This window comes from Carettochelys insculpta, chromosome 15, assembly GCF_033958435.1.
Source record: "Carettochelys insculpta isolate YL-2023 chromosome 15, ASM3395843v1, whole genome shotgun sequence".
Taxonomy (NCBI): domain Eukaryota; kingdom Metazoa; phylum Chordata; order Testudines; family Carettochelyidae; genus Carettochelys; species Carettochelys insculpta.
In genome coordinates this window covers 14,465,613-14,482,466 of record NC_134151.1, presented here as the reverse complement: position 1 = coordinate 14,482,466, position 16,854 = coordinate 14,465,613, and the positions used below count along the sequence as shown (strand labels likewise).

General features: G+C 38.1%; 1 protein-coding gene across 1 annotated transcript in view; it reads right to left on the bottom strand.

The window, feature by feature from the left end:
* Positions 1–5,767: 5,767 nt before the first annotated feature.
* Positions 5,768–16,854, bottom strand: part of GABRA1 (gamma-aminobutyric acid type A receptor subunit alpha1) — a 45,250-nt gene continuing 34,163 nt past the window's right edge. The window contains exons 7-9 of the mRNA XM_075009407.1: positions 16,058–16,210; positions 11,811–12,013; positions 5,768–6,245 (exon numbers count right to left, since the gene is read on the bottom strand). Coding sequence (XP_074865508.1) covers positions 5,937–6,245; positions 11,811–12,013; positions 16,058–16,210 — 665 coding nt within the window. The 3' untranslated portion in view covers positions 5,768–5,936. The remainder of the gene's footprint in view (positions 6,246–11,810; positions 12,014–16,057; positions 16,211–16,854) is intronic.

Genomic DNA, 16,854 nt, shown 5'->3' with positions numbered 1-16,854 from the left:
CTGTCCCTTTTTAAAGAAGAGTGACTTTAAAAAATAACCTTTGTACCACATCAAAAAAGCAGTCAAGTAGCACTTCAAAGACTAACAAAATAATTTATTAGGTGAGGAGCTTTCGTAGGACAGACCCGCTTCTTCAGATCATAGCCTTACCAGACTCAATATATTTCACCTCCTTTAGTCAGTTATGGGAGCGCCCTAGTGTTACCTTGCAGCTAGGCTCAAGAATCATTGGGATGACAGAGTGTGTGACTGGGGAGTCACATGGCGTACGTGTGCCTCAGGGGAGGATTTTGTAGGCAGGAATGTAGCTTGATTTTTAAAGAACAATAACCTTGCCACCAAATGAGTTCTGAGAGCACTCGCTGACTGAACCATTTCGATGGGTCACTCGTTTTCTGTGCTTCACAGCTGTATGGGTCAGCCCCCCACCCCAAGGTGCCATGTGGCTGGTGGGCTAGCCTCCTCCTCCTGCCACCATGTGGCTAGCCTCTGCCCCACCACACCACATGGTGGCTGAGCTCAGCTGACCGTGATACAGTGAAGTGCCTTGCTGTGTGCAGGGTGAAGGCTTCTTTCCTGTGAGACACTTGTTTTCTCTGCTTCACATTTTATAGGACTGCCCTTCAGAAGGCACCCAGCACCAGGTGGGCTAGCTTCCTCCTGCTACCACATGGCTAGCCCCCACCCCACCCCACCACATGGTGGCTGGGCAGCCCAGACTATTTCTGCAGATAGTGCCAAGTTCTGTCCTGTGTGGGGCTTCACTGCTTGAGAGGGCTTACCCTCATTGGGATGGATGTAGAATGTGACTGAGAAACATAGAGTACTCTCCCTACTCAAATCATGTGGCTTAGGAGAGGGTTTCCTATGACAGAAAGGAGCTTGTGGGCTCTCTCTCTCTCCCTTCTCTCTTACACACAGGCAGTTGCTGGCACTAGGTCTTCTTTCCCAGAAGGAGCAAGGGAATCCCTTCATTCTTTCCTCAACTTTTCTATCATCTAATGCTTCCTTAACTTTTCCTTCTCTTCTTGAGCCACTACTACTTCTGACAGGGTAATGGCTCCTTCCAGCAGCCACTAGACAGCAATGCCGACTGGGGTTCTCTCCTTGTCTTCTGTGTAGTCTGGGGATTCATAATGGCTATGCCTACACTAGCCCAAAACTTTGAAATGGCCATGCAAATTGCCATTTTGAAGTTTACTAATGAAGCGCTTAAATACATATTCAGCACCTCATTAGAATACCAGCAGCCGCAGCACTTTGAAATTGCTGCGGCTCGCCGCCGCATGGCTCTTCCAGATGGGGCTCCTTTTCTAAAGGACCCCACCAACTTCCAAATCCTTTTATTCCTAACAGCAGACAGGAACAAGGGGATTTCGAAGTTGCTGGGGTCCTTTCGAAAAGGAGCCCCATCTGGATGAGCCGCATGGCGGCGAGCTGCAGCAATTTCGAAGTGCCGCGGCTGCCAGTATTCTAATGAGGCACTGAATACGTATTTCAGCGCTTCATTAGTAAACTTCAAAATGTCCATTTGCATGGCCATTTTGACGTTTTGGGCTAGTGTACACACAGCCAATGAGTCTGGAGCTAATACTTCTAATAGTCTCCTTACCTCATGTTGGAAACATCAGTGCAATGGCCTCCCTAGAGCTTTCTTCACTTCCATGTGGTGGCAACTCACAGATTTTTCTCTCTCCCTCTCTCCTTCAGACCTATCTCCTTCAGCCAGATACATGACCTGTACATAACCACTTTTTCATTGTATCTTCTTTCCTTAAGAATAAAGTGAAGTCTTTCCCTAATCTCATGGATCCTCTTTCATTTACTTTCACTGGAAACCAACACTCTGTTTTTCTTCTTTTATTCTATGATTCCTCTTTTGAGACACACTAACCAATAGATGCCAATGCCCTCTGGGATTTCATACTTTTCCCTCTTTCTCTGCAAATAATATGAAGTTTTTTCCCTTGCCACATGAATCCTGTTTGGTGTATTTTCACCAGGGGAAGAGACCAGAATCACTAGAAACCAACACCCTCCGTCTTTCCTTATCTTCTTGTTTTGAGTAACACTAACCACCATACACCAATGACCTCTGGGATTCCATACTTTTCCTTCTTCCCTTGACAATAATATAAAGGCTTACTTGGACCCACTATTTTGCATTTGGGTATCATGGGCTTCAGCTTCTGAAGACCACCTGTTTGGTGTCTTTTCATTAGGGTAAGAGACTTCTGAAGAAACACCTCACAGATTTTTTTTCTCTCTCTCTCGAGTTCAAACCTGGCTCCTTCAGCCTCTCTCAACTTGTATGTAATGTCAATGTGAAATCTCTTGAAAAATCTCTTTTGTAAAAGCTATCTTTCTGTAATAAGGATGAGACTTCTGAAAAATGGTCATTTGTTTCAAATGGCGGGGAAATGAGGGAAATGCAGTCTGGGAAGATGACATCACACACCCACAACCACTTGTGGGGCATTTTTTCCCGTAACACACTGGCAAAAACACTCAGAAAGCAAGGGGGCTGAAGGAACTATGGGATAGGTTCCCACAATTCACTGCTGCAACAGTTGAACCGTAGTGATTGAATGGGGATGCACAAAGTCGAATTTGTGAGCAGGTGCGGACACTCATCTTTGACTTTATAAAATCTAGTGGTTACAAAGTTGACTTTAATAAATTCAACTTTTTCATAGTGTAGATGTAGCTAAAGTCTCCATTTGGATCTGCATTTTTGTTTGTTTTTGTCTGATTTTGTTTTACCAGACTATGATGAGTCAAACCACCAGCATCTGTTTTGTTTTGATTCCTCTTATCAGTTACCTGGTTATTCTGTGCATATTCACATAAAGTAAATATTTAAAAAAATTAATTGTGACACTGTCCTATTCTATTTGGACTTTGTATCACAACCAGCACCATATTAGTGAACCTAAATCACTTGTTTGGCTAGTGCATTTTATTGCTTTTTGGATTAATATTTTATATGTAAAATCATATTTCAGAAACTATTCTGATATTGCTTACATCACTGGAAAAACATTGTGCAGACACTTACATCCATTACATCTTTCATTTCTGAATACAAAGAAACTGAGATCTTTGAGGCTGGGTCTACACGTGCCCCTTCCCTTCGAAAGGGGCATGTTAATGAGCAGGTTTGAAAGATGCTAATGAGGCACTGCAATGAATATGCAGCGCCTCATTAGCATAATGGCAGCCACGGCAATTCGAAAGTGCGGCTTTTTGAATAGCGCGCTGCCCATGGAGTCAGGACGTTCTGAAAGGATCCCCCCCCCATTTTCAAAAGCCCTTCTTCTGATCGAACATAGGTTGGGTGGAAGGAAAAGGCAGCGTGGGGGAAGCCGCACTTTCGAATTGCAATGCCTCATTAGCATCTTTAGAACCCGCTCATTAACATGACCCTTTCAAAAGGAAGGGGCACGTGTAGACACAGGGTGAATGTATAGCAGTTTCTCACACAACATACAGAAAAAAGAAGTAACTAAAACACTCAAAATAAGTAAAACATTCACTTTCATTATTGAACATTTTATCTTTATTATTATTATTATAGAATTACAGTCTGACATAAAATAAAGAGCTTTTGCTAAACTCTGTAAAGCAAATACATGCTTCTGCCATAAACAACCTCTATTAGATTTAGGTTTTATTGCCACATTACTGCACTAATGTGCAATAAACATTCAATGTCTTCTTTTAAAATTATCCCAGGAGTAAACAGAAACTGTCCTCTATAAGAGTGTATTATTATTTTCAAGGAAGACTTACTATTATTACATGGTTTAGCAAAGCACTGTAAAAAAGCTACATAGCGAATACTTTGTGTTTGATAAACTGTGCAATCAAATTTATACATTATAATACTATTCACATGGACTAACAAACTAAGAGGTGATATAAGGTCATTGCATAGCAAAAAGCCAACTAATTAAGTAATATTCTCATCTAATGTGCAAAATGCAGACCAAAAGGTGAATAGCTAGGAAGGTAAAATACCCTAAATGAACACTCTAGATTAACGCCAAAAATAACAAGATAAACAAGTACACAGAAGTCAAAAAGCCATATTTTATTTTTCTATACATATATCTACACATTAACCAGAAGATTAAACATCCCCTTTAATAAACTCCAATCAGATTACTTCATCAAATTTAGTCAGGAGTAAATGTTAGTGAAGCATTCTTTAAAAATATTTCTAAATAAAACACCTTTTTTTTTGTAGATTGTTAGTTGTAACCTCTTGATTTATTGACATGGTGTTAATAAAACATTGCCTGAAATGTAACTATGAAACATAACTGTCTCCTTAGCTATTTTACTGAAGGTTCATTTAGCATTGTTTTTAATTTCACTGAATATTATGTTTAGTGGATTCTGAATTAATGCTAGCAAAAATCCATCAGTCTCTCAATTTCTTTGAAAAATCCTTATCTGAAATTTTTAGTTCTAAGAAGTTTTCGGCAGTAATGAAACTAACTAGAATTGTTTTAAAGGGAATACGATACTTGCAAAATGGACATCTTGTATTTAAAGCCCTTACATATTGTTCCTACAAATATATTGCTACAGTAAAAATGAAATGTACTTTACTCAATAAAATCTAGTTTCCTGTACATTCTTTTGTGTATGATTTTGTATTGAATGCTACATATATTACATCACTTATTGTAACAGTTATGTATCAGCAAATATAGCAGTAATATACAGATGAGTTTTCTGTCTTAACACATATTTTACCTGTTTTATCTATTAAATATATTCCATTTTAGTATTTATGCATGACCTGAGCAGACCAGTCATTTATCTAATAGTATACATTAGATGGCATTATCAAATTGAAAACTACTGTACACTTAACCAGTATACAACTGAAATTAACTCCAAGCTTGCTTTTTTCTTTCTTTCTTTCCTTCCAGTAACTCTGACTTTTTAAATGCAGGCTCTAAATATGTTTCCTTTATCATTTAACAACATATTAAGAGCTAAGATAGATGAACCTACACAATATTTTAAGAACACAACTTTAAAAAAGTAAAAAAGTACAATCTCATGCTGCATATTTACATATATTATTTAAATACTATATTTTGTCTTTTTGCTATCCATAAATTTTAATCTAAAGCTTTTAATGTACTGTTTTATAAAAGAATACATTCAACATATCTAGAGCTTGCAAAACTTTTTTCCTTTCTAAAACACATTAATAAATAAAAGCTACCTGTAAAAGCATCCAGGTGTGAGCTTGATTACACATGGGGTAAAGGGCATTTGAATTCTGCTCTTAATTGTGCAACTGATTTAATGTCTAGTCTATTAACAAATTAATGCTTAGAACAAGACTGCTTAAAGACAGCAGATTAAAGCATTCATTACCATTGAATCATATGTGCTATACCATGATAAACTGGCCCTAGAGTATGCAGACTTCCTTGTCTTAAAAGAACATTTAACATTTAACATTGTAAAACCAGTGAGTGGGAATTGGGGAGGAAGGGAAAAAGAGCTGAAACCTTGAAAAAACTATTACGTAAACAGTGCTCTGCAAATGGTACACGCACCACAGTATGTGCTTTGTGAACATCATATTTTCCCCACAATAATTTTGCATAAAATATTTCACTTAAATGTATAATATCTTTGCTGGGATATTCAGTAAAATTTATCTACAAATGATTTAGAATTAGTTTTCATTACTGACCTTTTCCTCTCCTTTCTTCAGAAACATAGTGTATCACTTTGTTATGGCCCTAGTATCTAGGGTTACTTTTTTCAAAATATACTTTATTAAAATAAGGAAACCTTCATTTTCTTTAAGACAGAGGCAATGAAGCAAATGGGAATTACTGTGCATCAAACTGTAAGCAATTCCCAGTGCAAAAGACCAAACAAAACTACATGAGTTAGCAGGATTATTGATGTGGAGTTGGGGCTTTAAGCTGAGGCTCCCTGTTTAAATATGTTGCCCAATAGACTAAATTAAAGATCCCAAAAAGCAGCGGGAAAGCTATTCTTGATAGTCGATCAATTTTGCTGACACTGTTAAAAGTTTTCTTGGGTTCTGCTGGTTTTGTTTCTGGTTTAACTTCTTTGGGCTCTATTGTTGCACTTTTAGCAATGGTAGCCAGCCCCGGATCTCTGGCAATATTAGGGGTGTAGCTTGTTGCTGCTGCTGTATATGTGTTATTTTTCTTAATGAGAGGATCCTTCAGTTTCTTTGGCTGGGAAAACAAAAACATAATTTTTATTCTTATTCATTTGTCAATGGGTAATAGTGTGCTACTAAACCATAATATAAAGTGTTATTACTTGCATATTGCAATTATACATCACACTGGGCAAACCTGATGTAAGGTGTGCATGGGTGATTTACATAAAACACTGTACACAGGAACAAGATACAATCTCTAAATTAAAATTACTTTTCCCAGAAATAAAGCAAACAATTTAATTCCCCAAAACATATACAATAACAACAAACTTAGGATAGGCTATTTCTGATAGTGAAGCAAAGCAACATTTAGTAACCTCTGCAATATTAATCAATCAGTAGCAAACTAAACATAGTTTGTTGTCTTCTGAATCAAATGGTTAGAACCAATGAATTGATCTTGACAGATACCAAGTATCTCACAATCATAAAATTATTCCAGATTTGTCATTCAAAGTAGCACTTTAGTGTAGACATAGCCTCAGATACCAAAACAAATAATCTTGCAGGAGTTCTAACACAATTTACTAACATTGTTTTCATCTTCCTTTCACTGAGAGAATACCTGTTTAAAAGGAACATATTTCACTGAAATTTACAGATCATCCTAAAGTACTGATATTTTTAAAAGTGTTTGTAATACAATGGAAAGTGACTGAGCTATATTAAATATATGGGCTGTGATCCTGTTTCTTGATCAGGCATTGTGCCTAATCTGAACATTTAAATTACTGTAGTCTAAAAGCCTTTTACCTGTTATATTGTAAACTCAGATTGCATAAAGCTGTAGACAGTCCCACTTCCCCACCATAGCCTCTAACTTGGAGATATACATATCTCATAGAGCTGGAAGGGACCTTGAGAGGTCATTGAGTCTAGTCCTCTGCCCTCACAGCAGGACCTGTCACTGCCCTGCCATATTATTACTGTTGAGGAACAAGTTGGAACATAGGTTGGGTGGAAAGAAAAGGCAGCATGGGGGAAGTACTATAGTGTTTCAGCAACAAAGGGTCCTGTGGCACCTTATAGACTAACAGAAAAGTTTTGAGCATGAGCTTTTGTAAGCACAGACTCAGTTTCAGTTGTTGCTGACTATGGAAACAGCTCCTATGTCTCAGAAAGACTCTAAACTGTGTTTGACACTGATGACAAAAATGTGCTCCTGGGACAGAAAAAAGAAGGCATCAATTTAATAAAAAACGAAAAAATAAAAAAAGACTTTCACAAATTGTTTTATTTCTAGAAGCTAATAGAATTCTGTATACTTTATTACATAATTGTATTTACTCTCCCTCCAATAAGGGGAGAAGAGAAAAAATTATATATATATATATATATATATATATATATATAGAGAGAGAGAGAGAGAGAGAGAGAGAGAGAGAGAGAGAGAGAGAGCGAAAGGAAAGGAGGGCAGGGAGAAGAAAAGAGAGGGACTTCTCATTTTCCATCCATGAGAAATTAATATAAGATTCCTAAGAAGTTAATCCAAATCCTTGTCTAAGGTTTTGTTTCTCCACAACTGTAAGGCAACACAAATCCTTGAGGTTGAGGAAATGCCTTCTAATTCTATTCAGAATGAATGTTCTGAACTATTTTCACCTAACAGCTGGAATAAATAACTGAAAAACAGTTAATTCATCTGTGAAGAATACTCTGATCTTGAGTCATAATCAAGGAGTCCTTCGATCATTTGCCCATCAGTAGCTTCAGCTAGTTATTAGTACAAAAATAATATGGTATTCTGTCTGATCATTTGACTTATGCAACTGACCAAAATAGCATGAATTACTAATACTGCATTCAACTAGAGCATGAATTACTAATACTGCATTCAACTACACAATATGATTTTTTGGCACTTATTCAAGAACTGAAGCTTAACGTTGTTTTTTTCCCCAAATATTCACTCTACTGAAGCTTCAGTAGTAAAAAAGACAAATATGACCACAATCTATAAAATCAAAATACCCTTTCAAATTTTAAAGGATGTTCATGGATCCGTCCCAAAAAACAACTTACTCAGCTCTACTAATCATGTTTCAAAGATTTAAATTTTGCAACATTATCTTCAGTTTTCATATGTAAACATTCAAAACACATGGTTCATTCTAAAGTCTTTTGTTAATATTTAAATTTCATATAAAAAGGCTAGATTTCTTCCAGTGCTCATTATCTCTTCTCAAGTAAGTTTCTCTTCAATGCAGATTAGAAGATTTAAATCAAGGAAATGTTGCCATAAGAGACATTTTTAAGGAGAAATCTTCAGTAACATAATTAATGACATGATACATATTTTGCAGCCAATGCTTTGGTGGCAAGCACTGGAAATGTATCACAAACATGTCAGAATAAACAAATGGGATAATAGTCAATGTGTATGGCCACATCTATACTACAGCAATCTTTCAAAAGAAGTTCTACCAGAAGATCTCTTCCAAAAAAAAAAAAAAACTTCCAAAAGAGTGCATCCACACACAAAAAAGGGGATCAGAAAATCAGTTCCAATCTTTTAATAGAGAGCATCCACAGAGCTGCCATTCTTTTGAAAGAACAAACAAGGGACTGAAAAATCTGACACCATGACAATTGCTCTTTTGAAAAATGGGTCCAGGGACCATTTACACACCCTTTTTTGATTTTTTTTTCCAGAAGATGCTTTCAAAAGGAGGTACTTTTCCAGATCCAGGAGCAGAAGACAGCTTCTAGAAGAAGAGCCACGTTCTTTCAATCTGGGATCGAAACAGCGAGTTTGGTGCGTGGATGCTCTGTGTGTTCTGTTGAAAAAGGGCCTGATTTTCCAAAATAACTTACTAGCACAGATGCTGCCTATGAAAACATGAATTGGGTTAAAATAGGATCAAGGAGCAAAAACTGTGGACTGTACCAAGGGGTTTATACTCCAGACTGGGTAAATCTTCAGGACGTCATCACAGTTTTTGTGAAATTAATTGTCAATCTGTTGCTCATGTATAAAATCTGCCCAAAAGATTTTGCAGGGAAGAATCTTTATAGGCTAACAAGGTAGCATTATCAGCAAACCGAAAATCTCTCAAACTTTTTTTTTCTTTAAACCTTACAATATGGAACAAGCTTCCATCAAGTAGGATTCAAAGATAAATGCCATCATTGGTGTCCTCAAACATAACAAGAGACAGGAACGAAAGGTAGCTGTTAAAGTGCACAAGAGCTAGCTGCATCCCTGTTTCATGCCACTGTTAATGTCAAAGGCATTTGATTATTTGTTTTCACATACTACCAGTGCCCTTAAACCTCAATGTAAGTAAGGATAGAATGATGTTCAAAAATACAGAGAAGCAACCCAGTCTCTTCAGGTGCATAAAAAAGCTCTTGTCCATTGACCATACCAAAGGCCATCATCAGATCAATGTAGAGTGGCACTTGTTTTTCTGCAATTGCCTGACTAAAATCAGAGGTGGAGACTCCTGAGTGAAAGCTGAATTGTCATTCAGGGAAGATTCTTTCATCTAGAGATTGCAGCCTAGGTAGCATAATGTGAGTGCCTACTTCTGTGATCATGTCCAAAGGAAAATGCCTCCACAGTCATCGTGGTCACATCTATCCCCCTTGTTTTAGTAAACTGTACATCACATGAAATAGGTCCTTTACTAAACATGGTCCATGTGTGCCTGCCATCATCCACTCATATTTTTTTCAGTTTTGTTAATAAAGGGTGCTGGGCCTGAAGAATATTGATGAAAAGGTTTCATTTTCTTGTTGTTGTTTATTGATTCATAAGATGAAAGTCCCACAAATGGATTCTGATTTCCATAGGATAGGTAGGGATATGCTTTATAATATGTGACTTCATAGCGTCATAGAATAGGAGGTCATTGAGTCCAGCCCCCTGCCTAAAGCATCCCCATCATGACTTTGTCAAGCTGGGACTTAAAAAACTCTAGGGATGGAGAAAAAAATTAGGAAGAAGGGTGCTTTTGAAAATGGGGTTTTATCTCAAAAGCACCATCCACACTGCTGTTTTCCTTTTGAAAGGCCCTTTTTCGAAAAAGCAATTATGCAAATGAAGTGTTACACATGTAAATTGGCACTTTATTTACATTTTCAATTTGTGTCATTCACATTCCCCTTTTGAAAGGGGACTGTAGTGTAGATGAAGCCACAGGGTATATCCACACAGTAAAGTTAGTTTGAAATGACAGTTGTTATTTCGAAATAACTTTGCTAGTGTCTACGCAATACCACTGCTATCTCAAAATAATTTTGAAATAGTGGTTGGCTTATTTCAAAATAGGTAAACCTCATTCCATGAAGAATAGCTCCTATTTCAAAATAGGGGCTGTGTAGACAGGGAATAGAGCCAATTTTTAAATAAAACCACAGCGTGACTCTATTTTGATATAGCCTCTATTGTGTGTAGATGCTCTATTTCAAAATAGGTGACAGCCAAAGAGATTTTCCAGAACAGCTTATTTCAAAATAACACCACTGCACACAAAATGCATTTGAAAATAGCTATGTCTACATGAGAGGGTTTTTCTTACAAAACCCGGAGTCTATCAGAAAAACCTATGGAGCATATACACACAAAATGTGTATTATTGACAGGCTGTTGACAAAACCTGGCACATCTGCTGGTAGCTTTGTTCCTCTCTCTGTATTCAGGAATAATGCCTTCATTGATAGTTTCCTGTTGACAAAAAGCCATGAAGATGCTTTTGTTGACAGACAGGGCTTCCCGTTCCTAGGCAGCCTGTTTGCTGAGCTTCCTGTTGGCCCTTCTGTCAAGAGAGAGTAGCCAGGCAGTCTGACTGCTCTCTGTCAACAAAGCAGATGCTCTTTCAATCCACTTTTGTGCATGGACATGATCTGTCAACAGAGGGTATGTCAGAAGATCTCTTCCAACAGTAACTTCTGCTGACAGATAACTGTAGTGTAGACAAAGCCTTCCAGACTAGCTTACTTCAAAATAATGCTTCTGTGTAGACACACCCATAAGCTATGTCTAGATGAGAAGCCTCTGTCGACAGAAGTCACTGTTGGAAGGGATTTCCCAGCAAAACCTCTGTCAACAGCTTCGAAATAGAAGCGGCTGAAAAGAGCAATCCACTCTGTTAACAGAAGGCAGCCAGACTGCCCAGCCTACTTTCGACAGAATGGCTGACCGGCAGCTCTGTAAACAGAACGGGTGAACCAGAAACCCTGTCTGTTGACAAAAGGGCCCTGGGGCATCTACACAGATGTTTTGTTGACAGAACACTGTTGAGGGAGGCATTATACCTGAATGGGGAGAGGTATAATGCTTTTGGCAGATGTGCTGGGTTTTGTCAACAAACTGTCGACAAAGTGCATTTTGCATGTAGATGCTCCACAGTTTCTCCCAACAAAAGCCCAGTTTTGCTGGAAAAAACCTCTCACGTAGACGTAGCTAGTGTTAACAGTAAATCATGTACAAGAAGTGTCCAGTATATCCATATATGAAGCCTCCTTCAGCATATTACTTGTCACATTGAAAAATGTGTAGACTAAATCTAACACACATGTCATGAATAGATATGAATGCATGTAAAATAAAATCTATTACTAAAGCAGTCACCTTTTCAGGAACAACACTTTTGCCATCCCACGCGTAACCTCTCTTTGTGAAGTAGTTCACTGTTGCAAATTCAATGAGTGCTGAAAACACAAATGCATAGCAAACTGCTATAAACCAATCCATAGCAGTGGCATAGGCCACCTTTGGCAGAGAATTTCGTGCACTGATGCTCAGGGTGGTCATCGTGAGGACAGTTGTCACACCTGTAAAGCAAAAACATCAGCATGTTTTTGTTGATATATATTGTCTTTTACTTACCAACATGAATTCACAAATAAAATAGGAAAAATATGTTCACTGTTTCTGTTACAAGAAAATATATTTCCCAAGCACAGAATATTAAATTTCAGGTTCTACAGTGACAATAATAATTTTTGAGGTATCCTTCTTTCTTGTTCTTTATCTTGATCTTTTTATATGTGGAAGTGAGCTTTGTACATTAGGAGACACTGCTGCTCCAACAGCCACAGAGGCTATGGTTACACTAGTAGTATCTGTCAACAGACGTTTCTATTGGAAGAAATTTTCCAACAAATCATCTGTCGACAGAGTGAGGCCATACGCTAAAGAGGATCAAAAGAGTGATCTGCTCTGTCAGCAGAGAACAGCTGGACTGCCCTGCCCTCTCACCACAGAACAAGATTGGAACCTCAGCAAACAGGGATGCCTGGTGAACTGGAAGCCTTGTCTGTTCACAGAAGCACCCGTCCCGCCCCCTTCACCCTGCCCCCTGGAGCATCCACGCCACTTTTTTCTTGACAGAATTTGCTGACAAAGGCACTTTTCCTCATCTGACAGAGGCAGTAGGTTGTTGGTGAAAGTGCACTTTTGTAAACATACTGTCAACAAAATGCATTTTGCATGTGGATGCTCCACTAGTTTTGTTGACAAAAAACAGGGTTTTGTTGACAAAACTCTCTAGAGTAGCCATATCCAGAGTGTATTGGGTAAGGGGTATTGTTGGCATTGACCACAATCAAGTAATTATCAGTGTTTTTGTTTTCTGGCCCTTTCAGATCTCTGCATATTTTCATTAGTGCTCAGTACAGTGGCTATAAATTGAAACAGTAATTTAGTACATGGATCTGCAGTTGTCAAGGTAACTTGTGAACAAGTGATTTGATGTAAATGTTAAGCTTGCACTTGAAGAAATCTGTAGGCAAGGTGATAGCAATATAAACCTCCTACATGTAAATAAAAACTCCATGGCTAGTTACATCAAAAATGTTCTTCCAGCAAGTATGAAGCTCTGTTACTAAAAGTGTAAATTACTTTGTGATGGGTCTTACTTAACCCCTTTTTTCTATTGCCAAAGCATCACTGTGTGATGGCACAGAAACCTGTACGAAACATCAGTGCAGATAAAAGCAATATCATAGCATGCAACCTAATCTATTTTGGGCTATGGTAGAGGAACAAATTTCCAAAATATGTCTGCTACTTTGTGCAATCCCAAAGAGGTTAATCAGCAAACAATTAATATCTTTGTATTATGGTAAATATAGCACTATAGCAACCTTAAACGAATAACTATGGATTGTAGATCCTTCATGACGTGCTGGAGTTTTAGCTGGGGGGCTTTCGGTAATGACCAGTGGGATTCTTTTGCTTTTTTTTGGCGGGAGGAGGTCTGCCCTGTCATAAGTGATTTCTGGGTACCTGCCTAGCTCTGTCAAGGATCTACAAACCATTCTAGATGACAATTCTTCACCCTCACAAACGTTGAGAGGCACGCTTGTCCTCATTTACCAATAGTGTACACGCCTGAAACAAATATTCACAAGTAACTATGTCACACAACAGAAACACTAGCCCAGAAACCAATCCCTGCAACAACCACCACTGCCAACTCTGTCCACATATCCCCTCAAGTGACACCATCATAGGACCTAACCACATTCGTCAGTTTATTAGGGGCTCATTCTCTTGCACATCTACTAATATGATATATGTCGTCATGCTCTAGAAATGCCCTTCTGCCACGCACTTTGGCCAAACTGGACAGTCTCTGTGCACAAGGATAGATGGCCACAAATAAGATATCAAGAACAGCACCATTCAAATGACAGTTGAAGAGAACTTTAACCTCTCTGGACACTCAGTAATGTACCTGAGAGCTGGATTCACCTCTGATTTTTGTCATAAACCTCCAGCTTTCTTCTGCCAACATTAAAATATTAACTTCCACATAGCCTTTGAATTCCCTTCTGTGTCATGCTCTTGCACTGTGCTGAAGAGGAACAGTAAGTGCAGAAATGAGGTTTGCTGTATTTATGCACTTCTGCTCCAGCCAGAGGCATTCTCGATTGGCCAGTTATAGCTTGAGCAACGCTAAAGAAGCTGGAGCAAACCTCATGGACCTTTTTCCTTAATCAAGTGTTTGTTGTTAAGTTGATTGATCTCCCTGCTTGCAATAGTGTGGAAGATCTGAAGAAGACTCTTTGGAGGTCAAAAGTTTGTTTCTGGTATGAACAAAAGTTAATCCAGGAAAAGACATAATTTCACCCATCCTGGCCGCCCATCCACCTATCTGTCTTGATTTGAGATATAGTTTAAACAAAAACTTCAAGGAATATTCTAGTGGTTTCTTTCTAATTAAAAAGCAGGTGTGAACTATGTTATCTTTCACAGACCCTTGCATTCATCCCTGCCTGAATCCTTTCAGAGAGATGTGAATTGGAATTTTACCATTGATTTCTTTAGCCACATTGGGCCACATAATTATCTGAACAGCTTGCAGATTAAATCAACCAACAAAGTTATTAAAGTTCAGAGTTTCGGCTGAGACAAGAAAGTCGGGTGAAATTTGATAATTCGCTTTGAAAATCCAAGGCAAAGGCTGTATTAGCCTTTTTGCTTTATGAGAAACAGGCAATGAACACTTTCTGCTTGCCTGACACCTAACATCTAAACTTTGTCTGCACATTACATAATTCAAAGAGTCTATGGCTAGAAGGGACTGTTATGATAACCTACTATGAGCTCTTGCATAACACAGGCTGTAAAAACTTCCATGACAATTTCTTTTGCTAGAAAAACAAGCTAAAATCATCAGTGATAGGGAATTCACTTGGTAAATTTGCACTTGGTAATTTTTGTCCATAGTTAATTACCATCACTGTTAAAAATTTGTCACTTACTTCCAGTCTGAATTTGTCTAGTTTCAACTTCCAGCCATTGGACATGTTAGATGTTTTCTCTGTTAGTCTGAAGAGCTCCTTATTAAAAATGTTTTCCCCCATGACTTCTTACAAACTCAAATGAAGTCAGCCCTTAACTTCTTTGTTTGCTAAACTATCTAGAGTGAGCTGTTGAAGTCTATCAGTAAAAGGTATGTTTTCTAATTCCTTCATCATTTTTGTGGTTCTTCTTTGAACTTTATTAATATCCTTCACCAGAACAGACACAACATTAAAGCAGTGGCTGCACCAGTGTTAAATACTGACACAAAATAACCTCTCTACTCCTATTCAAGATTCTCTTGTTTATGTATCCCAGCAGCACATAAGCCCTTTAGGCCCTGATATCACACCAGAAGCTCATTTTCACCTGATTATCAACTGTGATTGCCAAATCTTAGTCAGAGTTACTGCTACCCTGGATAGAGTTCCCCATCCTATAAGTCTGGCTTACAGTTATTGTTCCTAGATGTACATATTTACATATAGTAATGCACTTGAATCTCTGGAGTAAGGAATTTTTCAGACCATGGAGGGTGCTGGAGCAGGGTCTGGGAGAGAGGGTGTATGAGGGAGGTGCGTGCAAGGTCTGGCATGTCACATTTGAGGGCACATGAGGTTCTGCACCCCCTGGCACTCTAAGGCTTACATCTCCCCCAGCACACTGTTATGTGAGTGGTGAGGAAAATACTCCAGAGAACCCCTCCACAGTTCAGCCCTTCCTCCAGCTGGAACACCCAGAGTACAGCCGTTCAAGTATAGTACATAAGATAAGCCCTTTGAATACTACTTGTTATATTTTATATAAACCAAAATTACCCAAGATGTTCAGACCTGAAGCCACATTAACATAAGAACTTCATCTTTTCTTTTTGTTTTTCCATTGTACCATTGATTCTTTCCTATCAGTTAAAGAGCTTGGATCTTATAAAAATCATCTCTTGCAATATTTTCAAACTGAAGCACATTACTTTCTGGTTCTCCCATGTCACACCATATATTAAATTAATGGTGCTTTTCTATATGTAGCATATATGACCCTGGCAAGTTTTTTCTGGTTTCACTTACCAAATACAGTTCTTGCTGGAACAGATTCTCTGTTGAGCCAGAAGGACACCTGGGACAGAATCACAGTCATGATGCATGGCAGATATGTCTGAATGACAAAGTAACCAATCTTTCTCTTCAAATGGAAATGGGTAGTCATAACAACATACTCCCCTAGAAACCAATAAAAATAACATACAGTGAGAACCCTGGCCAAATGCATAGGTTAAAATCTTGAGTCTGAGTTTGTGCAACAGTAATAATTTGTTTATCATTTCTATCTATGAGTATAAAAATTGTTTGAGAAGTTTAGTTTCAGTATGAAGAATTATTTTAATAATGAATTGATGTCACAGAGGCCTTCCATCTCAAATTCAGCCCAGCTGGTAGTGAATAACACTTAATGTTAACTGATTCAGAGTCCTTTGTGTACAAGGGTATTGATTATGGTGATTATCCAATTTTAAGGCTCCAGTTTCACAATGGCCAAATTTTAAATAGAGCCTGGAGACTGATGCTTAGAAATCTTTCATCCAGATCAGGTTAAGCACAGGAGACTTAGTTACATTTGCATTGCCATTACCTGTTTTTTACCTGTTCCAGTTGTATTCTAATTCTAATAAGGCAATTATCTTTCAATTGTAATTACTCTCTGCAAATGGCTGACGGGTGAATTAGGACAGAGTCCTGTCCATAACTATCTCTTCTGAATGTTGCAAAACAATTTAAAAACAATATTCCTGTGGAACTTGTCACCATACAAAGGGTTTTATAATGTTCAGTTGCCTGAAGATAGTAATACTTCAATTTTACCATTC